Source organism: Arvicola amphibius, chromosome 9 (genome assembly GCF_903992535.2).
Source record: "Arvicola amphibius chromosome 9, mArvAmp1.2, whole genome shotgun sequence".
NCBI lineage: Eukaryota > Metazoa > Chordata > Mammalia > Rodentia > Cricetidae > Arvicola > Arvicola amphibius.
In genome coordinates this window covers 111,978,599-111,997,535 of record NC_052055.2, presented here as the reverse complement: position 1 = coordinate 111,997,535, position 18,937 = coordinate 111,978,599, and the positions used below count along the sequence as shown (strand labels likewise).

The 18,937-nt window shown below is 46.9% G+C and overlaps 2 protein-coding genes across 3 annotated transcripts in view; one reads left to right on the top strand and one right to left on the bottom strand.

Moving 5' to 3' along the window:
* Ipmk (inositol polyphosphate multikinase) overlaps nt 1-3,039 on the bottom strand; it is a 33,582-nt gene extending 30,543 nt beyond the window's left edge. For both annotated transcript variants that reach the window (XM_038343673.1, XM_038343674.1), the window contains exon 1: nt 2,803-3,039. In XM_038343673.1, the coding sequence (XP_038199601.1) occupies nt 2,803-2,941 (139 nt within the window). In that variant the 5' untranslated portion in view covers nt 2,942-3,039. The remainder of the gene's footprint in view (nt 1-2,802) is intronic.
* Nucleotides 3,040-4,466: 1,427 nt separating this feature from the next.
* On the top strand, nt 4,467-17,563 carry Cisd1 (CDGSH iron sulfur domain 1). Its single transcript, XM_038344163.1, has 3 exons — nt 4,467-4,623; nt 12,567-12,772; nt 16,877-17,563. The coding sequence occupies exons 1-3, from the start codon at nt 4,593-4,595 to the stop codon at nt 16,964-16,966; spliced, it is 327 nt and encodes a 108-aa protein (XP_038200091.1). The 5' UTR covers nt 4,467-4,592; the 3' UTR covers nt 16,967-17,563.
* The last annotated feature ends 1,374 nt before the right edge of the window (nt 17,564-18,937 follow it).

Below are 18,937 nucleotides of genomic sequence, written 5' to 3'. Positions count from 1 at the left end.
TTCTGAGCTAAGAAAAATAAGGTTTGATCAAGGAAGACACCCCCCTGAGAAATCTCCAATAGGAGTGGATGGCCCAGATGTCTGAGTTCCGCATCCAGAACAGATTCAAGACTGCTGGCTGAGATGATCAAGCCTCACAGAATACGCCAGTCAAGACTTGATCATAATTCTAAATCTTCTTTAGGTTCCCCTAAGATTATCAGTGCCCCCCCGCCCCCAATCAGTAGGAAGTAGCCTGGAAAACTACGTTCACATTCTCCAAAAATGGATTATGGATATTTATCTTTGTTGGTTACAAGATGTTATGGATAATGGACTAGACAAGAAGCTAAACAAAGAATAAAAAAAAAAGATCAATCCTAAAATGAAAGCTCCAGTTACATAGCAAGAGTGACGCAGTTAAAGATGGTAACAAATGCAAACACCCACGATGTCTTCAAAAGTTTATCAAGAGCAAAGGCAGCGCAGAGTAGGGTCTGTACCAGCAGTTCTCAACCTGTGGGTCCCAAGACCTTTCAGAGGGGTCGCCTAAGACCATCGGAAAAGACCGATGTTTACATTACGATTCATAATGGTGGCAAAGTTACAGTTATGAAGTAGCAACAAATCTTACAGTTGTGGGGGGAGGTCACCACAACGTGAGGGACTGTGATAAAGAGTCGCAGCATTAGCAAGGTTGAGAACCACTGGTCTCAACTATGTGACCTAGATGTGGCAGTTGGAGGAACACTAATAAACAGCTGAACTTTGAATTGCTGACTACTTTGCTATCTGTTTATGAGCAGGGAAGATAAAAGCGCCATCCACAGGGTAAGTATCTGAGAGCCCAGAGCAACAAGCAGTAGACTGCTGTACAACATGAAGAATTTGATCTCTCCTAGTCAAAGGAATCTAGTGAGATAAAAAAAAAAAATCTTAATACTAAAATTGGGAACAACTTTCTTTGCAATCTAGATTATTCTTTCAATTAGGCATGTCGGCTGAGAAATTTAGCTCCTTCAGCATTGTCTATAATGCGAACACATTCAGGACACTTTGTAATCAATGACCAATGACTCTAAAGAGGCTGCTAGCATCATGAGCTAGTCTCAAGTGCCAGTCACAGATCACAGATGCTCTTTATTTGGTTCTGTTCTTTGCACAGAAGCAGACCTCCAGGACCCTGGCCAGGGAAACAATCACTTTCTTCCGCCTTTACATTGTAGAAACCCTGTACTCAGGGGTGAGCGTACTCCAGATATGATGCATAGGAGGAAATATCTTACTTAGCCAAGAACCTCAAAAGCGTAGTTCCTTAACTCTGACGTAGTCTTTCAACATTTCCTGCACATAGCAGAGCTCGTGTCTGTCCCTATGCTGCTTCTCACAGCCACAACACATAGTGGGTGCAGGTTTCTGCTTTGAGGACACTGTTAGCAATGAGACTTTAGGTGTGTCACTTAGCCACGCTTGTCTTAAAATGTATTACCTTAGCAAAGCCTATGGGTTCATGCCTATACCTCCGGCACTCAGGAAGATCGAAAGTTTAAAGCCCGCCTAGGGTACAGAGAGTTCCAAGTGGCACTCAGGAAAACCCTATCTTAAAGGAAAAAGGAGCGCTGGGGATGTAGGTCAGTCAGCGGTAATGCTCTTACTCAGCCTATTTGAGGTCTTTAAATCAATCCTCTATACTGCCGAAGAAAGAAAAAGAAAACGTATTAGCTTACCAGCCTAAACCTGAAACACTTTATCAGCAAAATACAAACCGTCTCTAACGGTTGTTCCGGGTCAGATATCTACAGGAGTCCCAAGTCCATCCTATTCTTTATAGGTCCACCACATGGTCCGCTGTGAGTCGCGGGAATGGAATTACACAGTCTCTGCCCTGGAGTAGACCCTGTGCTGTTCTATAAATCGTGAATTTCAACAAACAACATATGACAAATGTCCAAGGGAAACGTCTATAAAAATGCAACAAGGAACGAAATGTATATTTTATATGTGTACAGATCTATGTAACAGTCAGGGCGGGTAGCCTACCCAGGAGGCAAGGTTCTGCACTGCCGAACCACGCCTCCCAGCGCAATCAAAGACACGAGAACCCTCCTCAAGGGACAGGGAGTGATCTCGGATGAGCCAAGGCAAGTTTAAAAACATACAGCAGTTTGTTTTTTCTTCCCCTCCAGCGATGCAGCTGCATTAAGCAGAAAAGCATCGGATTGGCATCGTATATATGCATTTGGGTCCTTTTTGCAATTACTACTCCCGGTTATAAACAGATCTTGAGCTCCAGGGAGAATTTACTTCCCGGTCCAGACAAGAAAACCAAGTTCCTTATTTTTACTAACAACGCCTTCTCCAATCAACACTCGCCTTCCCTGGGACGAAGGGGCACGCCTCTCCGCGCCACCAGGAGCCTGTAGCCGCTCCTGGGGGCGCCTGGCTTCCGAGCCCCGGGGACAGAGGAAGCTTGTGACGGCGGGAGCTGGGGACTTGAGACTAGGGATAGCCTGGATCGGGAACAGCGGAGGCCGGGGACTGCCGGATAGGGAATAGAAGAGCCTTGAATAGCTGAGATCGGGATGGGAGGCTGGGGACAGCCACGGTGGGGACAGCTGAGACCACGATCCGGAGGCCTGGGACTGCAGGGTGGGGACAGTGGAGGCCGGTGACTGTCGGGGTGGCGACAGCCTAGTACCGAGGACCACCGAAGCTGGGGACGGCGGAGGCCGAGGACTGCCGGTGCAGGGTACAGCGGAGGCCGGGGATTGCCCCGACAGGGTACAGCGGAGACCGGGGAAGGGGACCCGAGGCTGCACTCACCCACTTTGTCCTTGCCGTACATGTGGCCAGCCACCTGATGCGACAGCGGCACGCAGCCTCCGAGCAGGCGCGGCACTGGCGGGCTGTCCCCGGCGCTCCCCGGCGGCCGCAGGCGCAGCGCAGGGGGCTCGGCGGCCATCGGGGCGGCGGCACTCGGCGTCAGGCGTCAGGGAGGACCGGACGGCATCGCCCGCGCAGGCCTAGCGCGCGGACCCATACCGAGACCGCGCTGCCCGCTCCGCGGCCCGCACTCTGAACCCTGGCCGCCCGCGCCGGGGATAAGGGCGCCTCGGCCCCGCCTCTGCCCGCCCCACCTGCTTCGCTCCGGCCCGGACAGCACCACCTCTGAGCATGCGCAAAAGCTACTAGCCTGGATCCGGCCCCACCGTGTTGAGCATGCCCAGAGGCTACCCTACTGGACCCCAGCCAGCGTCTCCGTGAGCATGCGCAGAAGCCACCGACGAGACACGCTCATCCCTCCACCGGTGCCGCGCCGAACTGAGCAAGTTCTGAGTCTGACTGAGTCTGAACCGGCTACCGGACAGCATTGAGCATGCTCAGAGGCCGCAGGATTGGACTCTTGTCCTACCTGCCGACTGGTTGCGTCTTTCCCTGCACCCCAGAACTTTCCGGGCAAACAGGCATCCAGGTGCTTTCCCAGAGTGGATAGGCGCACCAAGCCTGGGAGGCGGCGGCAGGGCTACCCAGAGACGAGGCTGGTTATAGGCAGACCTCCCACCACGTCCTGCCCTCCCAGATCAAAGAGGCTGGAGCATCCGGATTGAAGATGTTACTTCTCACACCTTCCAGTTGGCACCCCGTCGAACCGCTCCCTCAACGTCCTCTTGACGAGTTTGTGTTAGAGATTGACAGTCAATCCTAATTCACTTTTCTTTTTTTTTAAAAAAAAAATGTTAATTGTATGTGTATGCCGGTGCTCAAGGAGGCCAGAGGAGCAGGTCACCTACGTCGGTACTGGGAATCAAACTTGGGTCCTATGCAAAAAGCTATATGTGCTCTTAATCTCTAAGACTCTGCGGCTTCCTAAGTCATTTTTCTAAGTGAACACTTTTTTTTAAGAGACGAACACTCGAGACATTTATGTTTATTTATTCAAGGCAATGCAGGGAATTGAAGGCAGAGCGTTGTGCATGTTGAGCAAGCACAATGCCGTTGAGCAAGCACAGTACTGCTAAACTGCCTTGCCAGTCGGAGCAAGTTGTTTTTGTTTTGGTGTTCTTGGGACTTTCTGGGTGGATGACTGGCAAGGTCAAAGACAAGGGATGGAGGCCCAGTGTAGGGTCCATCAATGACAGTGTCTGCACTGGCATCCTATAGCAAAGTCTGGTCTGGCGGGACCCACAATTGAGCTGGCCACACCTTGCGTTACCTGTAGCCAAAGCGGGCTTATGGCCGGCCATAAAGAACTGGCAGACCATAGGGCGACAGTCCTGCCGGTACTAGTCCTGAATCACCTGAACCGCTCACAACTGGACCACCTGTAAAACCCGGCCTGGATAGTCTCGCCCAGTTGGCACAGACGCAGTCACCGCCTAGGCATCCAAGGCTGTCCCGCGGCTGTCAAATCCTCACCGTTCCCCGAGTTGGGGCCAGTGCGCATGCGCGACTCTACCGGCGCGCCCTCACACGTGCTCCCCCCCCACCCCCAGCTTGCCGCGGCGCCTGCGCAGTGATTGGAAGTGTTCCCGGAGGTCGCGTCTTGCCCGGGTCTCCCTCGTCCCCAGCGCTCGCCCGCGCGGTCCTACCACGGCTTTCCCGCTGCCCGCACCATGGGCCTCGGCTACGACTCCTCAGTGCGAGGTGAGCTGCCCGCGGCCGGGTCCCCGCCACCTTTATCGCGACCGTCACCTTGACCTGCACAAGGACAGGCGCAGGCCTGCCCGGAGCTCATGGGATGCTGGTGTGGGCCAGCATCCCCGACCGTGGACCGCTTCCCCAGCCAGGCTCAGGCTAGCAGGTCACAGTCCACCCCAAAACTCCTCTGCCCCTTAGTCCCTCCCAGGGCACCGAGAAGGCGGTGTGGGGAAACTGGCAGCTTTCTGCGTCCCTGGCGTCCGGGAATGGTCATGTCGTAGATATTTTGCTGGCTTTGTAATTTAAGGTGAAGAAATCCAATCCGACCGAGGTCTTCAATTTCCCAGTTTCTTACGCATCTTGCATCCGGCCACTGGTGGCAGTGGTCCAAGAAACAACTGAAAATAGTTTTCTTCCCTAAGCCTTGAAAACAGTATTTTGAAGAAATCTGGCTGAAATTTAGAGAATTTGTGAAAGTTGGCTACTGTAAGGTTTTATGTTAAAGTTGGCCACAGGCTATACAATATGGGCGATAGACTCTGCCCAGGTATAGAATGCCACACCCCAGGGTTTGGTTACCTCTAACCTTAGTTAAATAAAGGTAAAAGTTACGATGAGCCCCATTGATTCATCCAGCAAATACTGGTTGTCTATAGTGCTCGATTCTGTAGCCATTTCTAACTTGGACATTAATTGTGTAGTAGTTGAGTTCTGTATACTGGAAGGTTTTACTTAGGTCGGCGAGACCGACTTGGCATGTCAAAGGGAGAAAAACGTTTTTGTTTTACTTATTTTTAACATGTATTTGTGTGAGTGTCCCTGGTGCCATGGCTCACGTGGCAGTGAGAAGACAACTTGTCGGAGTTGATTCCCTCCCACCATGTGAGTCCTGGGAATCAAGTTTAGGTTATCAGGCTTGGCAGCAAGCACCTTTTCCCCTTGAGCCATCATGCTAATGCCCAAACATTTTTAAGTTACTAAATTTTGCAAATTTACTCCAAAGGATAGCCATCGTGACTCCTTTAAATACATTCACTTTGGTGAGTTTCAATTGTCTTTATGACTTTTTAAAATCTGGTGGATTTGTTTTGTTTTTGAGAGATTATCTTTCCTTGTAGCCCAAGTTAGACTTGAACTCAAAATCTTCCTGTAGCAACCTCTCCAGTGCCTAGACCATAGGCCTGGGCCACCACACCTGTAAAAAATGTTCTTGGCAGTAATACTATTGCATAGAATAAAACATTCATATGATTTGTGGTGCAGTTGCCTTAACTCTGTAGGAACACTGTGCGAGGTGAGCCAAGAGATTGCAAAATAGGTTTTTTCTCATTTTTTTTTATTAAAGATTTCTATCTCCTCCCCTCCTCCTCCCCCTTCCCTCCCCTCCCTTCCACCCATACCCCCACTCCACCCCTCTCCAAGACAAAGGGAACCCTGATGGCAAAATAGGTTTTTGTTTGAAATCTGGGATCCTACTGTATGAGCAGATGCTAGGCCTTGATTTAGTATGCTGTTGAAACGAAGATAAAGTTTTGGTTTTGCTTAATTTGTGGGCACAAGGAATCTCAAAGGTGGCTCTCTGTTAGTTTACCGTTCTTGAAGGTATACAAAACCTCTTATTGGAACTCCCAATTAGCTCCAACATAAATTCTTACCTTTGTCATATGGGGTAACTTTTTAAAAATAGGAACAGCAGAGAGATCATTGTGAAGACCACAAGGAAAGTCCCAAAGACTTTGCAAGTCTCTTCTTCCAGCTCCTTCCCCCTCAAAGCTGGAATACAGAATGCCTTGGAAAGAAATGCCCCCCTTTTAAGATTTATTTATTTAATGTGTACGGGTTTTTGGGCTATGTGGTACACAGTATTCATGATGTGCCCATGGAAGCCAGAAAAGGGTATCAGTTAGTTACCCACGAACTGGTGTTCCAGACACATGGGTACTGGGGATGGATGGAGCCCTGGTACTCTGGAAAAACAGTCTTAATAGCTCTTAACTGCTGAGCCATCTCTCCAGCCCCTGCAATATACCTTTTAAAGTTTACTTCTTGTACCTCATAAAATTGTTGTGGTTTGCTTTTTTTTTTCTTTTTTTTTTTTTAACAGAGTCTTGTTTAGCCCAGGCTGCCTTCTAACTTGAACTCCTGATCCTCCTGCCTCTACTTGGGTGCTCGGATTGTAGGTATGCATATCACACCCAGTTTATTTGGCGCTAGGGATTTCCCTCGGGGCTTCGTGCCTACAAAGCAAGCAATGTGCCAGTTGAGCCACATCCTGGACCCCCAGAGTCACATTCCTACTGGTATTTAGTTGAAAAATAAAATATTGATTTACAGCCAGGTGTGGCTGCAAATAACCTGCTAACCCAGGAGGCTGAAGCTGGAGCCAAAGAATTGGAGGCCAGCTTGGGCTATGTAACAAATTTTGTCTTGCTATGGCAAGACAAAATATAAAATAAAATAAAAAAAATAAAAGGGGGCAGGGAGAATGTCTATGCTCGCAGAATTCTTTATATTGGGGAGGGAAAGCCTTGGGTGCATGGGGAAAGTGGTTAATAACACTAAGTGGGTGTCAGACCAGGACTAGGGTTAGAGGCAATGCAGAACAATAGAACTTGAGACCCTCCCCTAGTCAGGATGAGACAGTTTGGGCATGTACCCATAAGCTCATTCTGGTTTCTGGAAAGTGGCCTTCAGTGCCCATGCATGCAATCTCGTGATTCTTCCTCTTGCCTTTCTGGACTCACTCTGATCTAAATGCCTCTCTACACCTCACAGAGCCAACTGTCGTCCTTCATCCTTCCATTTCCACTAGACTGACTGAAGTCATTCTCTCGTGGCTCTCTAGATAGCCTTATCTTGTGCTGTCTTACCAATGCTTGTTTTCATTTGCTTTGTTTGTTTATTTATTTGAGACAAGGTCTCACTATACAACCTTGGCTGGCCTGAAACTCCCTACACAGAATAGGCTGGACTCAAACTCACCAAGACCTGCGTAACTCTGCTTCCCAGTGCTGTGTTAAAGATATAAGTGGCCACATCTGACTACTTGTTTTAAAACACGCTTGATATAAATGATTTACTCTATCCAGCCAAAAGTCAACCATGATTTATTTTTATCTCTAAAACCAAGAAGCCAGGTCAACTGAATAATTTCCTCTATGTGTGTTTGTGTGCACAGGCACACGTGTGTGTGCACATGATGTGGAAGGAGGAGGCATGCATGATGCTGGTGTGGAAGGAGACATGCATCTGCTGGTATGGAAGGAGGCATGTGTGCTGCTGAGCAGAGTAGCAGTCTAAGGACAACTTTGTAGAGTCTGTTCTGTCCTGTAGGTGAGGTCATCTGGCTTTCCCAGCAAGTGCCTTTACTCATGGAACTATCCCACCAGCCTCTCAAATCAAAATTCTTTTTAATAAATTACTTATTTTGTATGAGTCGAGGATGGGAGGCACACAGATCACAGCACTTGGGCGGAGATCAGAGAACAACTTGTGGGCATTATTCTCTCCTCCCGCAGTGTGGAGATGAAACTCAGGGAGACAGACTTGGCAGCAGGCACCTACACCTCTGAGCCCTCTTGGCAGCCCTAAGCCTTGTGTTTTAATGGCGGCTGCCTTGCCCTGCCATTTCTTTCTTACTTGGGCCTGTCCACAGGTTGTAAAGAGGGATTTATGTGTTTTTGTGTGCTTTGTTGTTCACTCCAAGCCTGGGTCATCACAGGCTCTTAGTGCTGGCCCATCAGTTTAGACACTGTTTATATCCATACTTTCTTCAAACTCCTTTCTCTCTCCCCAGGTCATTCTATCACAGTTTATTAACTCAGTAAGTTTTCTGAGTCTTGCACAGTTATTTAGTGTTTTTTTTTTTCTGCAAAAGAATGTACAGGTCACACCAAGAACATAGTAAGCGGATAATGAGCAGTGGGATTTGGAGCTGGAACTGAAATATGAGCTGTTGTCTTTGGTGGAAGTTTCTAGAATGAGGAGAAATAACCCAGTGCATCCTGTGGGTGTCTGCGGTGCCCTATGCTGATGGATGCTTTTTTGTTTTCTGAGTCTGAGAAAGTAAAGCTCAGGTATAGGAACACTGAGGCCATGGAAGGGATAGGTGAAAATCAAGGTGAATTGGTCATCTACCACTATATATTGCTCCCTTGGTGTTGACATTGATGCCACATGTACCAAACCTTGAGGGAAAAAAGCCGCAGACCTGGAAGGCTTGGTTTCAGCATGGTGCCCCTCCCCCTCTCCTGACCCCCACACATTCCGGTTCTGTGGCAGTTGGTGGTAGTGGGTAGGTGAAGGTCCTTTGGGCAGAAACTAGTCTAAAGGAAAAGAAGGGTGAGATTTCTAAGGCAAAGCAAATTCATCCTCCCGGAAAAGCAGATCGGAGGGATCAGTCAGTCATAAAGAGGACTGTGGGTTTAGGAGCACGTCCAAGGAAAACCAGAGGCTATAAAGCAAGCCCACGGCAGCAGGAGGAAGCAGAGAGCTTGTCGCCCCGTTGCCTGGTTTCTAATCTTCCTTTAATGGTGTTTATGTAGAAGAAAACAGGTTTGACTGATTACAGGAAGAGGCCACCCTTAAGAACTGTATATAGATAGGAAAGGATAGAGGCTAGCCCCTGGAGGAGGCAGGAGAGTGCTCAGTATCGAAAGGGCCAGTAGAGAGCAGTTCAGCCTCTCAAGAGTCCTGCGCTGTCTCTGAAGTTGTGAATGAACATAAGACTGACCCTGCCATGCTCTGAGTGTGAAGAGCAGGACCCCAGTGGGCGCTCAGTGTCTGGTGGTGAATGCAGAACTCCAGCCCGACAGGCGTGTGGTGTCTTACTAATCCTAAGAGACTTCTGCCATGCTCTGAGTGCTCCCCACCTGAAGAGGCAGGGCGAGCACTGAGTGTTCTTGGGTTGTGTGATTTGCTTACTCTCTGATTCTTTCTCCTCCCGGGTTGGCTTTGAATCGTTTTATATCTGTCTCTGTACTTCCCTTTCCTTCTTTGCCCTGGAGTTACCAGGGGGTATTTGCCCACTTCTGCCAGAAAAAAAAAAAAAAAAAAAAAAAAACGGAGGGTGCAGTAATGGAGTTATAAAATAGCAACATTTTTCTTCTGTCTGGAAACATAGCAATTTGTTCCTAAATGAAGATTAGAAAATCAGAATTGGGGAAGAAGGAAGACTAGAATTCTCACCCCCCCACCCTAGGTTTATGTAGCTCTGTGAGTCTAGAGCACTCACGTTGGGGTGAATTCAGTGCTGTTTCTCCAGCACCCCTGCGGTACTGTGACACTTGTCAGGGTGGTCACAGAGCCTGTATATTGATTCCATGGGACAGACACCCTTGAGTATCTGTCTCCGCCACATCTATGGTATGGCTGACTTTCTATGTCCGATCCTCTTTCATTGCTTGCCTTCTCCCCCTGGTCAAAAAAATCTGGAGAAGGGTAAAAAGATTATTTGGGATTTGTTTTTTTAATGTCAGCCTGTATATTAATATCATAATCTGAGAAGAGAGAATAGAAGAATGTTTACTACCTTGAACTAAATGCCAGCCAATTGTTCTACAAACTTCAGTACATTTGAAGTTTGTGGGGATCATTAAAATAAATATAAAAGGCTTCTCAGGAGGTGGAGCCTGGGCTCCATTACAGCAAATGGGCATCAGGGGTGGGTTAATATACCTGGAAAATTAAGTTCCTGAAACAAAAGAACTAGGATCACAATATTCAAGGAGTTGTGCTATCTTAATTTAGACACAGGCTTATAGCTAGCTGCCTTCTGAGTTCCGATTACATGTCGCTAGACACTGTGACATTGTGGTTTTTCATCTTTTGAGACAGGGTCCAATGTCTAGCTTAGCTAAGGTTGGCCTCAAACTCTTCCATCTGAATTGTGAGTGACTTCGCATTGGCTGTAGCTACCTGCAGCTTCTTCCTGAACTCTTTGTAGAAGGAGAAGGCTGGGAGTCCGGCAAACTAAACTAAATTTCAACCCCACTTGAACACTGGTGTTCAAGAGAAATGTGCACAGAATACATAGTTACAAGACATGCTGAAGGGCTGGAGTTCAGCGTAGAGGCAGAACATTTGCCTAGAAGCCTTGGGTCAGTTCCCAGTGCTGTAAAAAGAAGAATTTCCCGATGAGGTCAAAGGTTTGAAGGTGTCAGGTGACCACTGGTCATGTGGCACCTGAGAATAACAAAATACCAGTTAATGTTTATTTTAGGTGCCCTAGCAAGAAGAAATGGAAATGACCTGGGATGGAAGCCAATCTAAATTGGTTTTCACAGAGAAAGGTGTTGCTGTATGAGGTTGAAAACAGAGCCCATGATCCATAGAGTGTGCCCATTAGAAACGTTGGATGGAAGTTATTAAGAATTGAGAAGACTAAAATGAAAGGGGCTAGCGTGGTATGAAGGCTCTTCTACTTGAAGCTGTTACGATTGAGCTCCAGCACGCCTTTCATCCCAGCACTCGGGAGGCAGAGGCAGGTGCACCTCTGACTTTAAGGCCAGCCTGGTCTACAGAGCAAGTTCCAGGACAGCCAGGGCTACACAGAGAACCCATGTCTCAAAAAAAAAAAAAAAAAAAAAAAAAGAAAGAAAGAAAGAAACAAGGCTTGAGCTCCAGTTGCGGTTTGTGTAGGCACCATCAGATCCGTCCCACTTGTGAGACAGCAGAAACGTCCTGGGGTCCACTGTGCCCATGGGATTGTGTTTGGCAATAAAATGTTCTTGTACTTATCTCCCTAGGGCTTTATTTGATAGCCTGGGAACTCATTTCAGACACTGAAGACCTGACTGAGGAAGTGCTAGGAAGCAGCCAGTGTGTTTCTCCTGACCCTGTTCGACTTCTTCCTGCAACCCCTCCATGCTGGGACTAGACAACTCTCCTCTGAGGCTAAGGCCAACCAGATAATGCTGAACTTGGCTTCTGCACTCACTGCCTGGAGCTGGGGTAGCTGCTAAGCACTTGGGTTTCTAAGGAGTCCTTGGATGCAGAAGGAATAAATACATGGCCTGTTAGTCCAATAATTTTTATTATTATTAGGAAGTAGAATAATATTTTGCTCAAAATGAAGTTTTAGAAATTCAGAAAGAAAATAGAAATGAAGAATTTATTGAATGTTTCATATGAAACTATTACAGTCTGCTTTGTAGTTTATGAGGAAGTAATTTGCACATTTTGGTTGCCTTTGAATAACTTCTGACCCAGACCCAACCCTGCCAGGCAGATCCTGGGAATGCTTGGCGATTGGGGAGGTGGGGGTTACAGGTCTTTCTTCGTCTTGTCTAGATCTGGTTCTGTTTGTGTTACTGTAGCGGTTTTGGTAAATTAAAGCATTTCAGAGCCACTACAGGATTTTGCTCTTTAAGTGAGCTTATTTGCTAGTGAAAGCCATCACCTCCTGATCTTTCTGTTTTGTTTATAACCTGGATCTTATTTCTCAGACTTAGTTTTCTTCTTTAAGCAGTAGGCACTTGCAGGTGCACGAGCTGCTGAAGATGCTAGTGGGCACTTGAAAGGTTATCAAGCCTTGCTGTCCCTTTTCTGTCATCTTTGCCCTTCCCTCCTTTAGATTAGCTTAGCTGTCCATCCAGCGGGAAAACCACATCTGTATTAGTGAGGGCTGTAGAAAGCCGTGAGAAGAGGGCTGCCGCGCCGCTGGGCTTGGGTCATTTATTAACACTGGAAATCGTTACCAGACTGGCAAGATGCATCTGCAGGTAAAGGTGCTTGCTACCAAGCCTGTCAGCCTGAGTTAGATTTCCAGGACCCACGTGATGGAGGGAGACTCCAAGCTAACTCCCAAAAGTTGCCTTTTGACCTCAGCGTGTGCTGTGAGCCCTTGCCATCTACACATAAATAAGAAATGAATGTGATTTTAAAAATATGCTTGTCAGGTTTCGTGAGCTTTTCTGTCTCTAACTCCATGCCTCCCCTGTCTGTTGCAGTTGAGTGGATTGCAGCCGTGACATTTGCTGCTGGCACGGCTGCTCTCGGTTACCTGGCTTACAAAAAGTTCTATGGTAAAGATAATCGTACCAAAGCTATGGTGAACCTCCATATCCAGAAAGACAACCCCAAGGTCGTGCACGCCTTTGACATGGAGGACCTGGGAGATAAGGCCGTGTACTGCCGCTGCTGGAGGTCCAAAAAGGTGAGCGCTGCCCCCGTGTGAGGCTGGGTTCATCTGAGACAGGGTCTCGCTAGGCAGCTCAGACAGGCTGCCCTGCTGCCTCTGCCTCCAGTGCTGGGGTTGCAGGCTTGCCCCACCACACGCAGCTTCCCCTAGTCTTGTGGAGTATAGTCTCTCAGATACACAGCTGCCACACAGCTGTATTACATCATACCCTCACTGAGTTAAGCTGAGTTAACCATCATCTTATGTCCCCAAGATGAAGGAAAAATCTCTTTGATTTTCCATTGGGAATTCTTCTCCAAGGGGATCTCAGGAGGAACGTCTGCAGCCTGAGTATAAATGAGAAAGAGACCGAGCAAGTGTGTGTGTGAGACAGGATCTTGCTGGGTAGCCCATGGACCTACAGAGGCTCTCTTGTAGCCAGGCTAGCCTTGTACTGGTGCCAGATTTCCCGTCTTGGCTCCCAAGTGTGGATTATAGGTGTACAGCACCTCACCTGGCTTAAATTCCTTACTGGGAAATATCCTAAGCCTTCTTTTAGCTGCAGTTCCTATAATTAAATACCTGGCAATTTTGAATCCATTAAAATCTACTTGATGTGATAAGAATTCTATTCTGTCAGATGGAAGTGACACCTGCAGGCTCTAAGCATGGACAGTGGGATCTTCTTTCTAAACGTCTTGACTGGGTGACTTCTGGATTGATGTCCCAAGAGACCCAGTGCTGTCTCTGAATGGGCTGCTGTTCACATTTGTGGAAAATTGATTTCCAAGGCTGTTGCATGCCGAGCTTGGAGTATAGGCAGTGGCGGAGAACTTCCCAGAAGCCATGAGTTTAGTACTAGATCTTAGAAAAAGGAAAAAAAAAAAAAAACCCACAAAATTTCAATTACCATTTTCTGAAATGGCGGTATATTGAAGGCTTGCCACAGGGAGAATGCTACCATGAATTGTGTCATAAACATAGAAAGGGCTATATAATGCCTACTAGAAAGTGTGTTTGGGGGAGTAATTTATTTTATTACTTTTTAGTTTTCAATACTCTATGTGTGCGTGCATGTGTTGATATGTTCACATGAGCACAAATGCTTGCAGAGGCCAATGGGGGATCTGATGAGCCCCTGGAGCTCAAATTACAGTTGCCCAACGAGAGCTGAGAGCTGGGGTTCAAACTCAGGCCTCGTGCAGGAGCAGTACTCATAAAACACAGTTTAAGAGATGTCATGTGTCCCACAAGGCCTGGTGTGGATATGGAGTAGAGTGAACTCTAGGTACTCCCGGAGCTACGGGGACATCATCTTCCGGTGCTCTGTAGACTAGACTTGTTTTCAAAGCTGGGCCTACAAAGGCTTCGTTCTTGCTGCTCATTAAACCATAGGAAGGAAAAATGGAGACTTTTTTTTTTTTTTTTTTTTTGGTTTTTCGAGACAGGGTTTCTCTGCAGCTTTAGAGCCTGTCCTGGAGCTAGCTCTTGTAGACCAGGCTGGTTTCGAACTCACAGAGATCCGCCTGCCTCTGCCTCCCGAGTGCTGAAATTAAAGGCATGCGCCACCACTGCCCGGCTCCAAAAATGGAGACTTTCCCCAGTCGCAGAAGCTCTTCCATCAGTGATGTGAAATGTAAATTCCTAAGCCTGCTCAGTGTGTGACCCTGCTCACAAGCAAACACTGGTGTCCCAGGTGAGCCCGGCATGTGTAATTCAGGTGCATTGCTGAATGGGAGTGCTTGTGCCGTGGGCTAAAATTTTCTGAGAGTTAGACTGCCCCTGGCGAATGGGAAACACATGCATGAGCATATGCAGGCATTAGGAATGCTTTCTCAACATGTGCCAGACACCAGTAGTCCTACGGAGTGCTGTCCTAAGGTGAAGTCTGTGAGGAGACCCAGTGTGCAAACTGCTCCATGCTTTGGGCCATGGGTCTTTCAGTCATGACGTACCGTAGAATGCTAGCTGCGGAAGTGTGGAGAAATCTACAGGGTCCGCGGAAAAGAGTGACTGTTTAAAAAGACTTGTTTTCCTTCGTTTTGTCTGGTTTGGTTTGGTTTTTTGAGAAAGGGTCACTCTGTGTAGCTCTGGCTGTCCTGGAACTAGCCCTTGTAGACTAGACTGGCCTCAAATTCACAGAGATCCGTCTGTCTCTGCCTCCCAAGTGCTAGGATTAAAGGCGTGGGCCACCACAACCCGGCTTTAATTCATTTTATTTATGTATGTGCATGAGTGAAGGTGCCCACAGAGTTGGGTCCCCCTGGAACTAGAGTTATAGGTAGTTGTAAGCCACCTGACATGGGTACTGGGAACCAAACTCAGGTCCTCTGAAAGAGCAGCACACACGTACCCAATGATGTCTCTCCAGCCCTGGCAGGGACTAGTCAGGGAGACTGGGGAGGAAACTGCAGGGTCTTAGTGTGTGGTTTAAAAGGGGCATCTTCACCAGAAACGTGGAATTCAGGTTGAAAAGCTAATGTCTCCACAGCAGTGCTAAGCAGTTCAGTTGCAAAGAGTGAGTTTGAGGTGCTCATGTGCAGGAGCAGTGGGCGTGGCTTAGGGACAAGGTGGCAGGGGAGGCCAGCAGAACTGGTGAGTCACGGTGGACTCGATGGACTCGATAAGAATCAGAGATGAAATCTCAAAGAATGTTCTGCATTTGGGCACAGAGTCAGGAGATAGGACAGGCCCTGCGGGAGAAGTTAAGACAGAGTGTCAGAGCAGGAAGGAGGGTTTTCCAGGCTCTGGTGCTGAGCTGGCCTGGCAGCATGGCCAGGTGAGTGGGTGATGGTGGGGAGACTCTTGGATTAAGCAATTAGCAGCTGACCTTTTGCTGCCATTTCAACAGAATAATTAAAACTCTGTGTCCAAGTCAGTGAAAGCTTATGTTACCAAAAAACGAGTGCTACCAGTATGAACTGCTGTCGGTGAGAATAGACAGGGAAAGAGGGCTCGCAGAGGCAGGAGGGAACTTTCTGGCATTGACTTGTACAATAAGTGGATAAGGACTTTGTTAGAGTTAAGATCTCAGAAAGAATCAAGCATAGGTACAAGCTGGTGCCCTAAATGCCTATTAAACTGTGAGTAGATCAGCAGCGTCGCTCAAGAGTATCCCCCCCAGGTATACTCTTTGTCACCACAGTTAAAACCCAGGGCTGCCATTTCCTGTTCTTAACACACATGTGGCAGCTCTGTAGCTCCAGTTCAGAAATCTGACACCTTCTTCTGGCCTTCATGGACACTGCACACACATGTAAATAGCCATACACATAAAATAAAATAATGATAATAATAAAAAGTTGCCGTGACTCAGATCAGTCCCTGATCTGTTTTAGAAGCACAGAGGAAGCAAGTCCGTGTCCTGCAGAAGTTGGCTCTTGGAACCTCTCTGGAAAACACTGGCAGACACAATGTCAGTTAGATCTGTGATGAAGGAACATTGGGAATTTATAATCATATTTCCAAAAGAAAATGTCTCCATGACCCATTTAAAATACATTAAAGGGAAAAACACTAGGGGCTCAGGGATGAGCAAAATGGAAAAGCTGGAACAAAGATTGCAGCAAGGATGGTTGGCATAGGGGTCATAGTAAATTGATTTTTCTTCTGGGTTTTTTTTGTTTGTTTTGTTGTTTTTTGAGACAGGATTTTATGTGGCCTTGAACTCTTGATTCTTGTGCCTCTGCCTCTCAAATGTTGACGTTACAGGTGTGTACTACTATCCCCAACTACAAATTGATTTTAATGGAATACACTTGAACTCTTGCAAGTAGAGCCATGGGCATAATTGTGGGTAGAGTGCGCACAAAACCTAGGATTAAACCCTCGGCACACACCTCGTTGTTGTTGTTGTTGTTGTTGTTGTTGTTGTTGTTGTTGTTTTGCCTATTTGTAAATAGGCAAAAGGCATAGGTCCCTAGAGTGGTAGCCTTTAGCATGCGTCACCAGATATCAGGGAAGTTTGAGTAGCAATCTGGATTTTATCTCCGTCCATTTCTTCCTCCTGTTCAATGAAGTACCTTTGCTTGCCAAGAAAAATAGAAGCTGTGATATGTGGGAATCAGTCATCCCTATCCCCTGCTGCGAGCAGAGACTGATGTGGAGCTTACACAGCTTACAGTCTTTCTCTCTTCCTAGTTTCCATTCTGTGATGGGGCTCACATAAAACATAACGAAGAAACTGGAGACAACGTGGGACCTCTGATCATCAAGAAAAAAGAAACTTAATGGACATTTTCAGTGCTGCACCCCAGAGTGTTGTGATGTCACCTGATCGTTTAATTAGAATTAATTAATTAATGAGACAACTCAGTCTGTCTGATTGGCCTCCCTGGGTTCTAGATGTGGTTGGTACCTCGCAAATCGCAGCGTCTGTATTCATGGCTTTTGCCTTGCTGTTGGAGCATCGTGGTGCACATTTGTTGAAAGAGCATAAAAAAGAAAGGCTAAACCAACCTCATGGTTTTGTATGGGTTATTTTGGTCATGTAAGGATCCGTTCCTTTACAATAATGGCTCTTAGAGTATAGTTGTATCTGAGGGTAACGTATTAACTTATTCTCAACATCATGTCATGTACATTGTACTTGTAAATTTAAAAAAATCACCTTTTCAGATTACCTAGATAACTTGGAAGGTGATGGAGTGTGATCAGTTGCATTGATTTATTACAGCATAGGGAAACCTGCCATGACCTTGTCTGTCCTTGTGGCCAAGGTGATGGCAATGGGTTCAGCTTGTGTGTTTTACATGTTTTCAGTCAGAATTAACTGAATGTTTATTCTCCCTAAAAACGCCCAGGTCAACATAAAGGGGCAACAACTTCCTTGTGTTCCTCTCTAGTGGATATTTAATTGATCCACCAATAGCAGAAATCTAGACCACCACAGTGATGTTGGTTAAGTAGTCACAAAGAGTGTTGGGACCATGGCTCTGTGGATAAAGTGTCTGTGTAAAAGCCAGGAAGGCATGGCGGCTTGCCTGTCATTCCAGCCTTGGGAGGCAGGGGTTAAGAATCAGCCAAGCAAGCTGACCAACTGGACTAGCCAGAATCAATGAGGTCTGAGTAAAATCAGACGCTCTGCCTCAGATCAGTGGAGAGCTATCAAAAAAGACACTGGTGTCAATCTCAGACCTTCTTTTGAACATACCCCTGCGCACACATGCACCGCATACATGTGAATATGATTATACACATCCATATGTGCAAAAAACAAAACAAAAGTCATATAGGACTTAAGCCCAATAGTAGAAGGGCATCGGACTGAAGGCCTTATGGGATTCAATACCCATGTTCAAGTATACTGATCTCGAAATCATATAACCCTGCAGAGAGTAACAAGTTTCCAGTCAAGCATTCTTTCCCACCCTGGATAATCAAGTGCATGGCTCACGCTAGTAAAAGAAACTAGCTTTGAAGATAAAAAGGATCCCATCAGCTGTGCAGCCTTTCCCTTACAAAGCTCGAAGACCTGTTAATGTTGCACAGTTGGTGCTCTGCCTGAACACCCAAGGCTTCATGTCCTCCTCACTTGAGGAGCTGAGCCCCATGAGCAGTGTGCTCTCTTCACATATGGGGTATGTGGTCCCATGTGTAGGCTGTTGGGTCTCATCGATTTGGCTACATTGGCTGGCCAAGGAGCTCCAGGGATCCTCCTGTCTTCCTCCAACCCCACAGCACTGATTCTAATGCTGGAATTCCAGGCCTCACATCACTTTTCTGGGGGGTCTAGGGATCCTGACTGTCTTCATGCAAACCACGGCAGGTGCTTACCACTAAACTGTCTGCAGCCAGCATACACTATGTGGCTGTCTCCCCCAGGAAGGGGAAAACCGCTGGAAGACTGCCCTCACTTTCCACAGAAAGGTCTGAGTTCTCTTGGTTTCCAGTGGTGAAGGGCCATGTTAGAGATGCAGAGACATCTGTCTGTCAGATGTGTAACCCCCATAATTGGATATCACAGTTGTGATATATAACCAAAAAGATAAGCATTCAATTATGGCATCATACAGTAAGGTTTATTTGATAAATGATTAGCCACTGCCAGTTAGGTAAATGGGTTTTGTTTGTCTTTTTTTCCATCCATTATGGTGACATTTGGCTTTAAGATAAACGTTGCTGAGGGCCCCAGTAGTAGCATAAGTGGTATCACACTCTGAGAGTGTATTCTGCTAGTTGCCAAGATGTATTTATTAGAGA